General features: G+C 53.2%; 1 protein-coding gene across 8 annotated transcripts in view; it reads left to right on the forward strand.

Annotated features, from left to right (window-relative positions):
- The window catches only part of PIP5K1C (phosphatidylinositol-4-phosphate 5-kinase type 1 gamma), a 51,141-nt gene that overhangs the window by 19,833 nt on the left and 14,170 nt on the right, over window positions 1-17,138 (forward strand). For 7 of the 8 annotated variants that reach the window (XM_065042393.1, XM_065042391.1, XM_065042395.1 and 4 more), the window contains exons 2-8: window positions 7,995-8,026; window positions 10,141-10,227; window positions 10,509-10,639; window positions 11,235-11,352; window positions 13,177-13,329; window positions 15,222-15,521; window positions 16,008-16,213. In XM_065042393.1, the coding sequence (XP_064898465.1) occupies window positions 7,995-8,026; window positions 10,141-10,227; window positions 10,509-10,639; window positions 11,235-11,352; window positions 13,177-13,329; window positions 15,222-15,521; window positions 16,008-16,213 (1,027 nt within the window). Of the gene's footprint in view, window positions 1-3,074; window positions 3,184-7,994; window positions 8,027-10,140; window positions 10,228-10,508; window positions 10,640-11,234; window positions 11,353-13,176; window positions 13,330-15,221; window positions 15,522-16,007; window positions 16,214-17,138 lie in introns of those variants that run through there. The other variant, XM_065042397.1, reaches the window with a different exon arrangement.

Here is a 17,138-nt window from a genome sequence, read left to right on the forward strand (position 1 = left end):
TGCTGCTGAGCAGCAGGTAGGACGGTGCTGAATCCCACCGGCAGGCGGGGAGGTGGCAATGCTCACAAAACAAAGGCGGGAAGTGAATTCCAGACCAAGCCTTCGCAAAGCTGTCTCGTGCTGCTCTGACCTGGGGTTGGGAAATGACTCTCTGGCGCCTTGTGGCAGCTGAGAACTCCATCTGAACGCACTAAAAGAGTCCCAGGGGCTGCCTGGGGTCACGCACTACACGCAGGTCCCTGATGGTTTTGTGGTACGACTAGAAAGGCAACAGCAGGTTCTCTGTTTTCCCGCTGCCGAGCTGCAGCTCTCCCCGCAGGCAGGAGATGCCCTGGTGAGTGGTGCTGGAGGGCCGGGGACGCGGAGCTCATCCTGCCCCTGAGCAAAGGTAAGGGGCGCCTGGATGTTGCTCTAGATCTTCTGGCTGATCGTGAGGAACGTGACTTCAAAGCCATTCAGCCTTCTACGCCCTCGCTGCAAATGGGCGTCGTGGTTTTACATGGTGCCACTGTGCTGGGTGTCGTCACGGGTTCAGAGAGCTGCTTCTGGCCTGGAGAGGTTCCGCTTCCTGCTTGCCATTTTTGCTGCTTCTAATTAATCCTAATCAAGCTTGCTGTGAATTCTGTGTAGGTTGTAATAAAGAGAGCAGCCTGGGGCTGGGAAGCGGCTGGGAAGCGGCTGGCGTCCCCGCGCCGTTGACCTTGGGAGCATCTTGCCCGTCTGCGCTGCCCTGGGCGGGGGAGCGCGCTCGGACGTGCCGGGGAGGGTGTGTTGTTGAGTGCCCAGCCTGCGGCCGCTCCGCGAGGCAGCGGGAACACTGTGTGCAGATAAGGCTGCACCTTTCCCATCGAGCAGATGTTCGCCGGAGCGTCCCACTGGATTGCATAATTACAGAGCTGAACGTGGAGCCAAACGGCTGCAGCCTCTTCCGCTGCTGCGTGTCAGCTATTGTGAGCTCCTCTTGATGAGGTTTTTGTCTCTCTTTTCTGTCAGCTGTGTCACACGGCGCTCCGAAATTGTCCTTTATTCCTACACGCAGCTGATCCGAGACAAGAAAGCAAATCAGTGCTTTTTAAATTTCATTTCCCTGGTCTTGTCCTGCTCGTTCCTCACTGTAATTGGGCTTCCGTGCTGGAAGCGCTTTTCTGGGGAGTTGTCAAGGAAACGCGTGAGCGGGGTAAGTCCTGGCGCAGCAGCGTGGCCCCCAAAGGAAGGGGCTGCTCCAGGACGAGCGGGCTGCGCCCAGATGTGTTACTGCAGCTGGGGAGCAACGCTCCTGCCCTGCCTGCTGAGCTGGGGTAAACGGGTCGATTTCTGAAGCAGGAAAACAAAACTCAAATAGGCTGGTAGGTGCCTTTCCTGCGGAACCCTCCCCGTGCCAGCCCCGGGGCGCTGGGCTCCCTTAGCTGGGTGCTTTGCTTTGAGCAGCCCGGCTGGGCTGTGTCGGACAGGGCTTGGGCTGCTTGGGCCTGGGGCACCCAGAGCACTTTTGGGGTTCAAAAGGCTCAAGCAGAAAGCTGGGGGTGCTGGGGCAGGATGGGCTGGGGGCTCCTGGGGAGCTCAAAGAGAAGGAAGGGATGGAGCGGGCTGTGTCACTGCTATCGGGCGGGTATCAGCAGCGCCCTGAGGCCCCGTCCTACCTCACTGGTACATTGAGCTCCTTCCCTTAATTCGTACAAGCCATGCTGTTGGTTTCCCTAATGAGTTTATGCTCAAATAAAGCAGACAAAGGGCATGGGAAAGGAGTGCAGCGCGGAGCTGGGGCAGCAGATCGTGGTTTGTAAACGTCGCCTTCCCTCCCCAAGGTGGAGGTGGCTCCTGCGCACTCGAAATGGCACAAGGGGGCATGGAGCTGGTGTGGGCGGCGAGCGGAGCGAGGCCGGGCTGCCCGAGGTGGGATTAAATGGGATTACTTATCTCCGGCAGCTCCTGGTTTGAATACTGCCTGGTGCTGCCAGCGTTCCTATGTCTGCAAATAACCGCTGAGCTGCAGGTGGAGCTGAGGGTGTCCTGCCGTGTTTTACCTGCGCACAGGTGTGTGGAGTGGGGTGTCCCCATCACCGTGCCCACCCAAGGGACGGGGACGGTGGGAAGAGGAAACGTTTTGTGTGCACCATCCCAAGAATCATTCATTCTGTCAGCAAGTGCTCCAGGGAAAATTTGATACATTTTGGTATAAAAACTGTATGTAGATTCTATATAACAAGCAGAATTTATCTCAGTTTGCTCAATTTCCCCGTTATTTCCACCAGCGCTGTGCCCAGCATGCAGAGCAGGCGGCCGCAGTTCCTGCTGCAGGGAGACGCTGCGTTTACGGGGGAAAAGAACCAGAACTTTTTATTCAGTCTTGTGGCTTACTTGACATTTCTCATCTTAATCAAACTGTGTTTGAAAGTGTGTTTAGTGATCAGAAGCAGGTCATCCTGGGTACCCAGGAAGGGCAGGTTGTAGATAGCGGCCCTGTCTGGGGGCTGCTGAGCTGCCGTGTCCCCTGTCCCCAGCGCTGCCCTGCCCGCCCCGTCCCACCGGCCGCTGGTTTCCAGGAATTCGGAGGCAGGTTCGTGCCTTTCCCGTTGGCTGCGGTCCGACCCTGGCGCGCTCCTCAGGGATCCCAGCTGGTCCAGGTGCTGCTGCTCAGCCGAGACGTGTTTTCTGGCACCTTCTCTAATCGCCTCCCTCTCCCATTGATTTCTTTTAATCAGCGGTCCCGTACGGGAACTCACAGCCGTCTCTTTGGATGGACGCATTTCGTTTCCAGCCTTTCTCTCTGCATTTTGGCTGCGACACATCTGCACGTGTGTAACCTTTAACTGGGACAGCACATACCTGAGCACTCCGCTGAGCACGTCGTGCATGGAGCTCGGAGCTCAGCAGGCAGGGCAGGAGCGTTGCTCCCCAGCTGCAGTAACACATCTGGGCGCAGCCCCCTCGTCCTGGAGCAGCCCCTTCCTTTGGGGGCCACGCTGCTGCGCCAGGACTTACCCCGCTCACGCATTTCCTTGACAACTCCCCAGAAAAGCGCTTCCAGCACGGAAGCCCAATTACAGTGAGGAACGAGCAGGACAATACCAGGGAACTCACACCTGAGCATGTCGTGCATGGAGCAGACGGGGCCGCTGATGTCAGGCCCGGCATCCTGGGTGCGGTCTGCGCCACCTCTAACCGTCCACACGGGCTGCTCAGGTGTGTCACGTTCTGGTCTCAACCAAACAAGTGCCAAAGCAGACCCCGAGCTCTGTCGGGCGGTGTGTCAGAACCTCACAGCTTTCCAGCTGATTGCACTGGGGTGGCGTTAAATGTCAATATTGCAAAGGCTGCTGTCAGCTTAGTGCTTTAAAAACAACTGCACACTGCTTGTCCAGCACTTTTAGAGGATCGTACTTGGAAAACCGGCTGTGGTTGTTGGAATTGCCGCTGTCCGAGTCTCCAGTGTGGTGCGTTTTTCGGAGGGGTCATGTTGGTGCAGCTGAAGAGCTTACCTGGGATTTATATTCTGACGTATTTCTGGTTGCAGCCACTTTGCGTATCTCCTGATAAACACTTGAATACAGTGAAGCTTTTATTAAAGATGCAGCACCGTCTCTAACCTGAGCGATGAGTCCAGATGAATCTGCCAGTTATTCACATTTTCTAGGGCATCATAAGTCATCAAATACTTCAGATTTGTAAATATGAGTGTGTGTACATCTGTCTTATAAAGAACACTTCTTTATTGGGTCTTAAATGGTGCTTCTGCTGGATATTTGTAAACTGTTTTAAGAAATTCCTTTTCAGTGGATAGGAGCTGCTTGTGGCTCTTTCAGGGTTTGTGGTGCGGTTTTCACTGGTTCTCTTGCCTTTCGAGAAATCCGAGTGACTTTTTTATGTTTTCCTTTGATTAGATTTTGAAATCTATTCTCTGTGCATCAGTGAAACTTGAAACCATGTTTTGAACTGAAGCTCGTTCTAAGTTGCAGACAGCAAGGGCAATGTTTTCTGTTTTTCATGAAGTTCGCTTTTAAGCCCAAAGAATCACAGGATGTCCTGAGCTGGAAGGACCCACAGGGTCTTGGAGTCCAACTGCTGTCCCTGCACAGGACACCCCACAGGTCACCCCGTGTGGGGCTGGGGGAGCCGAGGGAGCTGCTCCCTGCACCGTTCTGTGAGCTCAGACGCCCCATGGGGCCCACGGAGCCGGGATTGCTGAGGTTCCCCCTGCACTGCGAGTGGTCCAGGTCAGTGGGGCGCCAGGGGCCTGAAAAGGTCTGAACACGAGTTTGTTGTATATTGCATAAGAGGATAAATAAGAATGGTTTGGGTCAAAGGGACCCTCCCAGCTCCCCAGTGCCCCCCCTGCCATGACAGGGACATCTTCACCAGCTCAGGTTGCTCAGACCCCGTCCAGCCTGGCCTGGGATGTCTCCAGGGATGGTTCATCTACCACCTCTCTGGCCAACCTGGGCCAGGCTCTCACCACCCTCAGGGCCAACAATTCCTTCCTCATATCTAATCTAAATTTACTTTCTTTCAGTTTGAAGCCATCACCCCATGTCCTGTCACTGTGCTTCCCTGGTGCAGTAGAGCTAAAACTCCAGCGTCCTTTTCTATGTTGGACAGTAAATTCATGCCTGTGTGGTGGGGATGGACAAGGTGGTTGTGGCTGTGAATAGAGAGGCATGTGAAAAACAAACAAAAAGATAAATCAGAGATGAGAATTGCTGAATGCTGCAACAGAGCTTCATTTCTGCGGCTGCGGAGCAGCTGGAGCGCTGGGATGGGGGCAGCTGGGAGCCGTGCGGATGAGAAGAGGAGCTGAAGGCGGCAGGTCAAGCGTGCAGGAACGTGTTACGAAACCCGGGCAGGGCGGGAGCGGGGGGTTCCTGCTGGGGGTCTCCAGAACCGCTCCTCGTGGTTCTGAATACACCATCATTAAGCTGCACCAAATCAGATAAGAATCAGTTCAGTTAGCTTGTTAAGTGTTGGAACTTCCCTCAGCAGAGCTGCTGCTCCCGCCAACCCGCGTGCTGTCCCGTGGCCGCTCAGCCCCCGAAGCTGGAGTTCAGTCAGTTTTTGCAAGGCCATCTGTCAGCGCGGTGGCGACGGGCACAGCCGAGTGCCGCGACTGAGGAGCGAGTGGAAGATATCTGCATTTTCTACCTAGACAAGTAGATTTTATAAAGCTGATTTATGTTTGCGGGGGCAGGCAGGTTTTGCTGCTGCTCTTGTCTACCTGAAGCGTCGTTTCTGCTGGAGATGTGCAGTTCCTCACCTCTGCTGCCTTTCCTTTGCGTGGGTCGTTGGTGTTGATTCCACATTTGGTACGTGTACAGCAGCAGACACTTAAAAGCTGGGAATGAAAGCGGCTTGTGGTAATTATCACAAAATTAAGGATAATCTCCTGCTCTGGAATTGTGACAAAGTGCAGAACGAGATTAGTGCAGTAGGAGAGCACGGTCTCCTTGGCCTGGGGCCTTCCCGCCGCCTTGTGTTCCCAGCGATTTCCAGAGCTCAACCTGGATCAGCATTTGCCCCTTTGGGTTCCTCTGAGGTCTCGAGTTGCTGCTCCGGCTTATGCATTGAAGGTTCATTAGCCAAGAGCTCCCTCAGTGCCCGTCTCCTGGCTTGTTGTTGAACAATCATTAAATTGTCTTATCTTAGGCCAAAGAACTCATTTTTCAGCTCAAAAATGGACGCGCGGTTTGATCTGCGGTGGTCCCGGGTGCGGGTGTTGGGGTTGAGGTCAGCCAGGGGCTGTGGGGAAGGGGGTCAGGCGGGGGTCCCCTCCGCTCCCCGTCCTGTGGGACGGGTGGTGCGCTGCAGCTGGCCCGGGGGGGGCGGGTTTCGGACATTGGCTGCGGTCTTGCGATTCAGTTCCTGATGCAAAACTTGGGTGCTAAAGAGCACAGTTTAAAACAAAAGGAAGCAGCAGGAAGTGGCTCCTCCCGAGCCGCTCTGCTTTGGGAATGCAGCCCAGGCTGTGGCGCTGGGGCGTTGCAGACCGGTCAGAACGCCACGGTGACCGTACCCAGTTTGCGCCAGGGGATCCCCGCTTTGCTGAGATAACCTCAGCACTTCTGACCGAGAGCAGTTTGATCTCTCCAGTGACCACCAAGGGGGTTCTGTTGGGTTTGTTTTTTTTGCTGCCCAGTGTCTGAAATATTTCCTGAAATACAAGCGAATCTCCTGCTGTCCTGGCACTGCTGTCACCTGCGGAGCGTCGCCCTCCTGTTGTGCCCAACTGCTTGCTCAGTCTCCTTTTGAAACAAGCCCTGAAGCGTTGCTGCTCGTGTTTGAGGAGGCTGAGCAGTTAAACCCTCTTAGTTCTGACTTGGCCAAAGCAGGAGATGCCGAAGCAGCCGTGTTGGTGGATGCTCTGGGACGTTTCCTGCTCTACAGAGGGGGACCGACCTCCCCATTTTGAGAGCAGAGATCTGCCTCGAGTTGCAGCGTTCCCGCACCACGGGCAGTGGTGTGATCCGCTGTTGTCCTCGAGCAGGGAAACGCTGAGGGGCTGGAAGAGCTGTTCTTCTTCACAGCCAAAACTCTCAAGCTCAGGTCAGCGGTCATTGTGAAATTCAGCCCTTTCTGAAGAACTGTGGGTTAGTTAACGGTCTGTGCTGGTAGCAACACTTGAGCTGGGAGCAACACTTGAGCTGGGAGCTTGGAGTGCCAGACTTGTACCTGGAAACAGGCGGCCTGAAACCTGCCCCCGGGGTGTGTGCTCTGTGCAAGCGGCCTTCTCCTAAAAATGGGGGTCTGCCTGTGGGGGTTCGGGGGGCTGGGGAGCTGCCTTAGAGTCCCAGGACAGTTTGGGTTGAAGGGTCTAAAGCTCATCCAGCCCCATGCACAGGGACATCTTCACCAGCTCAGGTTGCTCAGAGCCCCGTCCAGCCTGGCCTGGGATGTCTCCAGGGATGGTTCATCTACCCCCTCTCTGGCCAACCTGGGCCAGGCTCTCACCACCCTCAGGGCAACAATTCCTTCCTCATGTCCAGCCTGAATCTCCCTCCTTTAGTTTAAAACCATCACCCCTTGTCCTGTCACAACAGGCCCTGCTCAGAAGTCTGTCCCATCTTTCTTATCAGCCCCTTCTAAGTACAGAAAGGCCCCAATAAGTTCTCCCTGGAGCTTCTCCAGGCTGAACACCCCGACACGTGCCAGGGCTGTTGTGCTGCAGGATGGGGTTGAGCTGTTCTTAAACAGCTCTTGGGCCTCATTCACGGTGGCTCTGGGGCCCAGCCGGGCTGCAGCTCGTGGTCCCACGGTCCAGGTTCTCAGCGGGTCAGCGAACACCTCGTGGGTGATAGGGAACCTCTTCTTACTGTTGCCTAGAAATAAGGAGCCCCTTGCAAACTTGGGCTCAGGCTGGAAATGAAAAGGCCTCACGTTACAGGAGGGTTTGGGCCCATGTTTCCAACTCCGATTATGTATCTAAAAGCTTTAGGCAAAATCCTAATTTCTCGCTCTGTAATGGAGTAATGGTGGCTTCTCCCAAAGGCGCTGGTAGAGATAAATGATGCATTCATTTTTGTGATATATTTGGACACTGCGTTCTATAAATAGTTTCAATTATCAATACAGTTTGTCAAGTGCCTTTTGAGTGGCTGAAAGCAGCTTCAGAAGCGTCTCTCGGGCTTCTGTATGTAACCGACTCTTCGGTTCAGTGTGGACCTTTTACTGACGGGATTTACAAGAACTCGCTACTGAAGCATCTAGGAAACGTTATCGCTGTGAAAACTTGTGCATCTCTGTGTCTCACAATATGAAATTGTTTGGGTGACCCCTGTAACTTCAGACTCGTGCACTAGTGAAGCGGGAAACTGAGCAAAACCTTTAAAGGTTTGCTTTAAAGGCTTTCCAGCTTGCTTGAAAGAACGAAGCGTTGGGCTGTTTTCTCGGTGGGTTTTGTTGTGGGTTTTTGGTGGTGGTGGGTTTGGTTGGGGTGTTTTTGGGTGGGTCGGTTGTTCTTTTCTGATGTCCCGACTTTTGCTGACGCTCGTCCCTTCTCTCCCCAGGTCTGGCACCGAAGAAGGCGGCCGTCGCTGAGGTGAGATCCGTAAAACCAGCCTGCAAACCCTGTGCTGAGAAACGAGAACGCAGAGCTCTAGGAAACACTTCTGCCTGATGGCTTTGAGCATTTGAGATTACTGAAAATTTGGTATCTGTTATCTGGGAGAAAGAAAATGAGTGGTGGGTCTCTGGGGTCCCTGTGTTGGCATCACCGCGGCCACAGGGGGATGTGAAGGGTTTAAATCCACCCCGTGGCCGATTTCAGCTGAGCGGTGTCTGTAAGCGGCTGAGGGCACCTCTTCTGCACCAGAACCTGGAGGTGGTGAATAGAGAACTTGTGTTCTGGGCATCTCCAGGACCCCGTGTTGGGTCTCACCTGCTCCTGGGAGTGAGTCAAAGAGGCTGTAATTTGTGAAGCCAGAAAACAGGGGAACATCTTGAGGGACTGACATAATCCAGGTCGCTGAATCACTATTACCTTCTGGAGCAAAACTCTTCCCAGTTGGCAGCAGGGGATCCAGTGGGAGGATCTGTGTCTGAAAGCTGCTCCTGGATCCCACGCTCTTGCTTTAGGGCACCGTGTTCAAACGATTTTTGTTTGATCTAATTTTCTGACATACCCTTTTACATTACTCACAAATGTATACATTTGTATACAGGAATAGCAAAATCTTCCCTTAAAACTGCCAGGGTTGTGACACTTGATTCTTTTTCACCTCCCCAGAAGTGTACACAGTAGAAAGCTCAGCTTCTGTGGAAGTTGATCGCTTCGTTCGATGCACAAACAGCCCCGCTTTTTCTTGCCCTGGGGACAGTCCCAGGTAGAGCAAAGGGCTGCAGAAGAGGCTTTTGTTCCTGCATTTGGTACGGCAACAATCTTGTAGCCGGTACCGGTGTCCATTAATCACTTGGAGAGGATGACGAGGAGCCACGTGGCGAGGCAGGACGATGCGGCTTGAGCCGGCGTGTAATAGGATCCAGCTCCGTGGTTGGAAGCTGCACGGGAAGGATAAGCCGGGCTGCTGATCAGGACCACGCGGAGCCAGCCTGGCTGTGCGGGGGGTTAACGCAAGGAGAAGTCATACTGCCCTCAGTGCCACAAGTACGGGCAGTTTGACCAGAAATAGCTGCAAGCTCTTGATTAAAAAGCTAAAATACAAAGAACTTCTGTAGTCTGAACAGAATTATCCATTGTGTGCCGCAGAGAGCAATCCTGAGCGATGGCTCCGTGCGGCGCTTGGGAGAGACTGCGAGATTATATTGTCACTTGGGAAATGACCTTGGATCTGTGCGCTGCTCAGAGGAGCGTTGAGAGCCTGGCTGTTCTTTAACGCAGCGAACCCCCAAACGTGGCTGTTTAGTGCTGTGAGCTGGGGAGCGGGCTGGGGTACGGACCCCTGCGCTTGGGCTTGTGAGAGGAGCTGTGTGCAACTGCACAAACGCGATTGCTTTGGCTTGTGAAAGGGAACGGGCATGACCTGCGCCCTCCTGGATCCGTGAGACAAGGTCGAGGAGCGCTCAGAGGTGTGAGAGGAGAACGGGCAGGACGGGGTTTGTTGTCTCTCTGGCAGCCCTGTGGTGTTTCTGTAAACTCTTTGCAGAACTTGAGGAAAAGCTGTTGCTGCTCACCCTGTGTGGGCTCATCAATGAGATCTTGCTGAATGGGGGACCCCGTCCATGCGAGCGCAGGAGTGGGTTGTGTTGCCCCTGTTACGTGTCTCTCGTTTCTCAGCGGAGCGCGAGGTGTTGCTGTGACACCTGAGGGCAGGGGGTTTGTAAGAATAAACTTCTCTCAGTGTTTGATTTCATGTATTGCAATTTTAAATCAATGAGAAACTGCGGTTGAGCAGTGGGGGAATCTCGGTACCCAGAAGCAAGCGGATCTTTCCTGAGCTCAGCATCCTTGCTGCGGGCTCTGCCCAGTCCGTACTGGGGCTGTCAGATGGAATAGTTGGGTGTTTAACTCTCCGTGTCTTGAGGGGTGAGTGTATAATTCAAACAGCCTTGTTGAAAGCTGGACGGTGCCAATTACACCTGTTGGCACTCTGCAGGTTTTCCTCCAGCGCAGGGAGCGACCCCTGTGTCCTGTGCTGTGGTTGTGCCTGTGGGCTCAGCACCTGCGCTGCGCTTCAGCCGCGTCTTCCCTTGCAGGGACCGTCGCCCCCAGGACAGCCCGGCCAGGGAAAGAAGATCGGTCATCGAGGCGTCGATGCTTCTGGTGAAACCACCTACAAAAAGGTTTGGTTTTGTGCAGCGGGACTGCTGGCAGGCTGAGAACTTGGGGCGCAGCAGCTACCAATCTGATTTAGATTTGATGCAGCACCCCAGTACTGTGTAATCTTGCAAACGGCAAACCGGGGAGCCTCAGTTCATCTTGTCAGGAGCTGTTTGAACTCGTTTAGCAGTATGGAGTGGCCAAGATAGCCCCACAGAAGTCATATATGTGGCTGTATTGTGATACGGGGGATGTTACAGTAATCTGGTGAAATGCTCGCTGACTGCTCTTTTCTTTCTGCCAGACCACCTCATCCACTCTGAAGGGCGCCATCCAGCTGGGGATCGGATACACGGTCGGCAATCTGAGCTCCAAGCCAGAGAGAGATGTCCTCATGCAGGACTTCTACGTGGTCGAGAGCATTTTTTTCCCGAGGTAAAGGATACGGGGGAAACAAAATGAACGGATGAGTTATTACTTTTCCTCTCACTGATTTTTCAAGAGCTTCCATCTGCCTTTAGATCAGAGTTGGATGCTCTGAGTGTTTTAAATATGCATCCGTTACATACAAACGTAACAGTAGGAAGTGTTAGATTCCGCAGCACACTGGCTTACAGGGAGGTACAAAGTAAGATGCAGCGCTATATGCTTCAGTTTGTTCACCTTCCTACGTGCTTTTCTTTCTACCTGTCCATCTAGAATTTCTTCCATGAAATTACACCATGCTTGAGATGGAAGAAGCTCGTTCTGGGAGCTCTGTGAATAAACAGAGCTCATAAAGTTGTGTTCTCTGTGTAAATATATTCTGCTTGGCAAGTGGTTGTTCCTTGCCGAATTGGAGCTGGATTTTGGCACACAATTTAAAACCTATTTTGCTGTTGTTCCGCCACTAAAGAGAGGTGGTGGTTGTTGTTCCTCAGACGTCTCTTAGAAGGCCGGGCTCCTCTCAGACGCGCGGCAGCGTGATGTGGCTGTGTGGGTGGCGGGTGGTCGCTCCGAGTCCTGCTCACGTACCGTCTGTTCTGTGCAGCGAAGGAAGCAATCTCACCCCGGCTCACCATTACGCTGACTTCAGGTTCAAGACTTACGCACCAGTGGCTTTTCGGTACTTCCGAGAACTCTTTGGGATTCGTCCAGATGATTATTTGGTACGGATACATTTTGGGATTTCTCTGTCCTTCCTCCTTTATTTGAGAAGTAACCCAAGAAATTTGCCCCTAAATCAAGGCTGTCGGCAATCCTTGCCGAAAAGAAACAGAAAAGAGTTAAGGAGTTGTTCTGATCCCAGCAAAGAGTGGGAACGAGCTGGGGATTGAGTCACTCTGTTTGGTTTTGGAGGGGATCCAGTGACAGGCTCAGCAGGACCAGCACCGCTCAGCCCGCACCCCGGTTGCTGAGGACGGGACGGCGTCGGGGACGCTCCGCCACGCGCGTCCCTCGCTTGTGCTGACAATACCTCCCTGTGTTTACAAGCAAAAGGAGTCGTGTTCTGTTGGGTGCAACCCTGTAATGTCCCCTGGGGCTCTGAGGACAAAGATGGGAATTTTTCCTTGTGTACTCACTCTAGAGCTATGTGAGTGTAGTTATTTTAATCATCTTACACAGACAGAATAACATAGAGCTTGTTCTCGTGCTCAGAAAGCTCCTCAGAGCTGGAAAGGCCGTTTTGAAAATACCTCGTAGTACAAGCTGTTGGGGCTTGGAGTACACTGGGGTTGAATCTGGTCCCTTGCATGTGACGTCCCGCTCTTTAGAAGAGGACGTTTGTTGAAGTGGGGAAGGGAACACATCCAAATGAGTGCACGTGCTCCCCCTTTTTTAATAGCCCTTTATTTTCTGACTTTGAGCCGTAGACAGGGGTATTCGTACCCGAACACCTACAAGTAGGAACAAATCAGTGCCAGTGTGTGTTCTGACAGTAACAGGGATCACCAGCCGTGCACCCGGGATCACGGTGGCTGATGTGGTTCAAAGCTCGGGTGAGGCAAAGCGCTCGCCTCCATCGCAAGGGTCACGGCGCTGATGTGTTGCTTCTGCTTCCCCTGATTCTCTCTTGCCTACCACAGCAGCAAATGCCTTTAATTATGCATGAGATAATTAACTTGATAAAGTCTTGGATCATTAATCTGCACAGTGCTGAAAGCTGTTTTCAGTGTGTAATGACGAGCGTTTAATTTGTTGCTCTGATTGTGTCCCTTACACCCCCACCTCTCTCTCCCCATCTCACCTCTTGCTGCGGCAGCTCCGATGCGACGCTGCCCCGAACCCACTCGACCTCCACGGTCGCCCCGGGGCCGGTACCGGGGTGCACAGTGCACGCGTGTGCCTGCGCCGGGGCTGTTTTCCTGCCGCTGGGCACGTCCTGGTCTGGGGACCCACTGTCTGCGTACCGATGTCCCCGCAGCTCAGTTCCCGGTGCGCTGCCCTTGCTGTGCTCGCGCAGCGCCGAGCCCTCGCCTTGTTTGGACACCTGGTCTAATACTTTTCACGTGGTTCTAGCAGGATTGAGGGATGAGATGTGGCTGTAAAATCCTCTCTAATGGGGGAGCACAGGGCCGGGGAGCCTGCAGAGAATACATTGTGTTCCCTGCCGCACGGCGATCCGTCGTGTCTCTTAAAATCCCGTCTTTCTGTGTGAGCTGGTGATGTGCCGAGAGAAGCCTCAATGCGATACACGCACCATGGGGAAAGATGAGATGTCATCGTGCAGCCTGGATGTTACCGAAAGCAGATGATTAGCTTGAATCTGAGCAGTTGGGGTGCTCTGAACTGTAATCACTGTCCCTAATTGGAAATTGTCCATCAGCTTTGCTGCTTAGACCTAACCTATGCTGAAAATAGTTCTCACTGAAGCTTTGCTACCCCTTCATCTCCCAGGGAAACAGAGGGCTGGGGAAAGTCCTCAAGGGTGTAGAACTCAGCGTGCGATGAGTGGGGGCTAAAAACATCATCTTTTTTCTTCTCTTCCCCAGTATTCGCTATGTAACGAGCCTCTGATCGAGCTGTCGAACCCTGGTGCAAGCGGCTCCCTCTTCTACGTCACCAGCGACGATGAATTCATCATAAAAACCGTGATGCACAAGGAAGCTGAATTCCTACAGAAGCTCCTTCCTGGCTACTACATGGTGTGTATCACCCAGCACCATGGACCTGACCAGGGTTTGTTGTGGCAGCTTTTCTGTCTAGAGCATCACACAGGCCATGTCCTGTGCCAGGGACAACGTGAACAGCGTGTCACGAAACCGCTCCCAGAAGCATAGATCCTGCCAATTATTTGCAAACTCTGTGGGTGAATTTGTGGCAGATAATTGTGCCGTAGCTCGTAGGCGTGTTCTGGCCTGAAAGCAGCTTCGCAGATGTGTGTTCTGAGTGTCCCTTTTCCAGCACTAGTTCACTCTTCTTGGCTTGGCATCACGCATCTGCCTCAGACGGGCTTTGGGATGGCTGGTGACCGCAGTAACACAACCACTGCTGTCCCTGCTGTCTCCTGTACCTGCACCAAGCCAAAGACTCTGTGTACCGGCTGGCTTCGCGCCTCCGGTCTGCTGGACATCCCTGTTGCCTAAATCTCAGGGCTAGTGAGGCAATATATTGAGCCCTCAGGACTCGTATGCGGTGACAAGTAGTAAATCGGAACCAAAACTGATGTTTTGGCGAGTAAACCAGGAGTTATCTCCGTGCATAACTGTGCTGAAGGGCCCAGCCCTATAGATGAGGGCACTGAAATTCAGTTGCAACCACGCCGGGATTAGTTTGCCGTGGGGATGCCGAGAAGGCGACGGCGAGTGGTGTTACCGCTGCTCTATCTGCCCACGTGCTGGATTTGTGCCATCACACGCTGTTTTTATGAAAATTCTTGCCTTGCTCTAATATTTACAGGGGAAAATTTGCCAAAGTGAGACAGGCCCTTGGGTGTCAGTGTAACCGTGTGTAACCGGCCGCTTGCTCTGCAGGTGACAGTTGAGTCCCTGGGCAGGATGAGCTTTCTTGGAAGGCTTGTGTGTGTTGTCTAGTGCATGTAGTAAATCAGGTGGAGGGTTTTGATTGGGCACAGAGCTGCACCGTTGTCCCAAATGCCACAGTTGTCCTGCCTGGCAATCAGCGTCACGAATTAAACTGAACTTACCTGCCTGGCGCAGGTGCTAATTGTAGCATTGCAGTGTCTGAGCTACCGCGGGGGTGGCGCGCGGTGTCGGTGCCGTTGTTGGGAAATCCAGCCGGTGGGAAGGGAGCGGGTTCCATCCTGAGTTACTTCCCAGCTGGGCAGGTGCGGTTTGCATGTTTCCCTCCTGCGCCGTCAGGGCAGGGTTTATAACACGGTCGCGTCTCTGCTGCCCGTCAGAGGATCTGTCGGGTCTGTCCTTTATCCCGTGGTGTGCAGAGATGTTCCATTTCCCTCCCAAATTTCCCCAAAGCTGAACAAGCAGGTCATGCCTGCCTTGTCACTCTAATAATACTGCTAATAATACCTAAAAAAAGGACATGATAGCAGGGCAGGATACCCGTGTGCTCTGGCCAGCTGTTTTGTACAGCAATGCTGACAAAGGAGGAGAAGATTGTTGTTTTGTTTAAAAATAATAATAATAAATACTGTGTCCCTGGTTTATTCTGGGCCAGAGAACAGCTCTTGATTTCTGCCACTTGTGAAGAGATGAAGATAGCTGTTATTTTTAAACTTGAAGTTCCCACTTATTGTGTTTATTTCTCTTGCAGTTTGGTTTCCCTTTTTTAGCTGCTGTTGATGGGGAAAGCAGGGTATTTCCAGACTTGGTTAGTTGCCCAGAGAGTGTTGAACATCTCATTCCCTGTATTCAAGGCATAGTGGTATTTTCAGATCCTAAAGCCACTGAAATGCAAGAGTTTGTCAGATGTGTCCAGTAAAGTTCATAAATCTCTCGGCGAAGCACCCGAGGTCCCACTGCTCAGTGTCTGTTCGCATGCGTTGTGTTGGTTACACAGACGGAGTCTTCTGCCCAAATCACCTTTCCCTGTGCTCTTTTTCCCCACCCTGCTGCAGAATCTCAACCAGAACCCACGGACACTGCTGCCGAAGTTTTATGGACTGTACTGTGTGCAATCGGGGGGCAAAAACATCCGCGTGGTCGTGATGAACAACATTCTGCCTCGCGTGGTGAAAATGCACCTGAAATTTGACCTGAAAGGCTCCACCTATAAACGCCGGGCGTCCAAGAAGGAAAAGGAAAAGTCCAGTCCTACATACAAGGATCTTGACTTCATACAGGACATGCCCGAGGGCCTGATGTTGGATGCTGACACCTTCAGTGCGTTGGTGAAAACGTTGCAACGCGACTGTCTGGTAAGGAAGCGGTGCAGCGTGCGGAGCGGTTAATGAAGTTCTGTGGCTCTGGAGCGTGAGGAAGAGCAAACGATTGGGAGTCTTCCTGATCTGCTGACCCCAAAGCAGATCAGTCCCTTCCACCACCCTCTGCCCTGAAAGCAAAGCGGCGGAGCTGGATCTGAGAACCGAGGCTGTGCTCCTTCGCCTGGTGCCTCAGCCTGCTCCTCTTGTGCATGGGCTGTTGGTACTAAACACAGTCTGCACATCCAGTGTGCAGCAGGTGCCTGGTACAGCAGTGTTATTTGCAAGCCTTCCGCCCTTTGGGTTGATTGGGGGTGGCCAAAATCTATATGATCAAGTCCAGAGACGACTTGGTTCAGAAGGGTTCGAAGGAGCTGTTGGTGGGAATGCGGACGGGCTGTTCCGTGCGTTGGGGTCTGTGCTGTAACTGAGCTGCTGGCCTGATATTTTGTCTTTGTTCTTAAACTCAATACTAACCTGTAGGTGTTGGAAAGTTTTAAAATCATGGACTACAGCCTCCTGCTTGGGGTTCATAACATAGACCAACAGGAACGGGAGCGCCAGTCCGAAGGAGCCCACAGCACGTCGGATGAGAAGCGTCCCGTGGGGCAGAAGGCGCTTTACTCCACGGCCATGGAGTCCATCCAGGGCGGGGCTGCCCGGGGAGAGTCCATAGACACAGACGACACGTAGGTGAAACACGGTTGTGCTGTGGGGCTGGAGGGGTGATTTCCCGCTGAGAGGGGACCATCCGCATGGGCCGGTGAGCGTCTCGCGGGGTGCCGGTGCTGTGTGGTGTGAAAGGGGCAGGTAGGTTCTCAGCTGCTGTAACAGCCTCTGAACACCCACCCATGCTCTGGAAGGGGAAAATGAGCTCAGTTCTAGCTCAACATCCAAATCCTGGGGTGGGAGTGGGGATCAGCCTGTTTCTGGAGCTTTGGAGTTCGCTCTCCATCGCTCCATCTTTGGAAGCCCTGACGGTACCCAAGGCCACCCAGAGCCGTGTGGTGCCACCTATTCCCAGTCAGGTGTTGTTGTTCACTTCACCTCCAGCGTGTTGAGCTGTGGTGCTCCCAGCTGCTCCCGTTAGCAAACAGCAGCGGAGCCGACTGCTGGGGTGACTGGTGGAGCTGTGGGTTGGACCTGTCCTGTGTGGTGCCTGATCTGTGGCTCCCGGGCTGCAGGTGGCTCTTGCCACTGTCCCTCTGGCTCTGGACCGAGCTTGCGAACAAATGGTGGAGTTTGCTGTTTGTTGCTGCTCCAGTTTTGGTGGAGCCAGGATAATACTTTGGTGTTTCTGTTCATCCAGTAGCATCAGTAATTGCAGTGCCTGCCCGCTGCCGGCGTGCTTGTGGTGTGTGCTGGTGGCTGCTGCATCTTTGGCAGTTCTGCTACTAGTGTGGGTAGGACTGGAAACACACCTCGTCCTTACAGGTTTGCTGCCCTAACAGGCAGAGAGCTCACACTGACCTTATAAACAATGTGATCCCTAGAATAAAATGTCCCATAGCAAAGAAAATACGATGTGATGCTTTGTGTCCCAGGCAGAGCTGTTGCCACACAACACAGGTCCTGTCCTGACAGTGTTTGGCGACCTGGACAGTCAGAAACGCC

This window comes from Columba livia, chromosome 27 (genome assembly GCF_036013475.1).
Source record: "Columba livia isolate bColLiv1 breed racing homer chromosome 27, bColLiv1.pat.W.v2, whole genome shotgun sequence".
Classification (NCBI taxonomy): Eukaryota; Metazoa; Chordata; class Aves; order Columbiformes; family Columbidae; genus Columba; species Columba livia.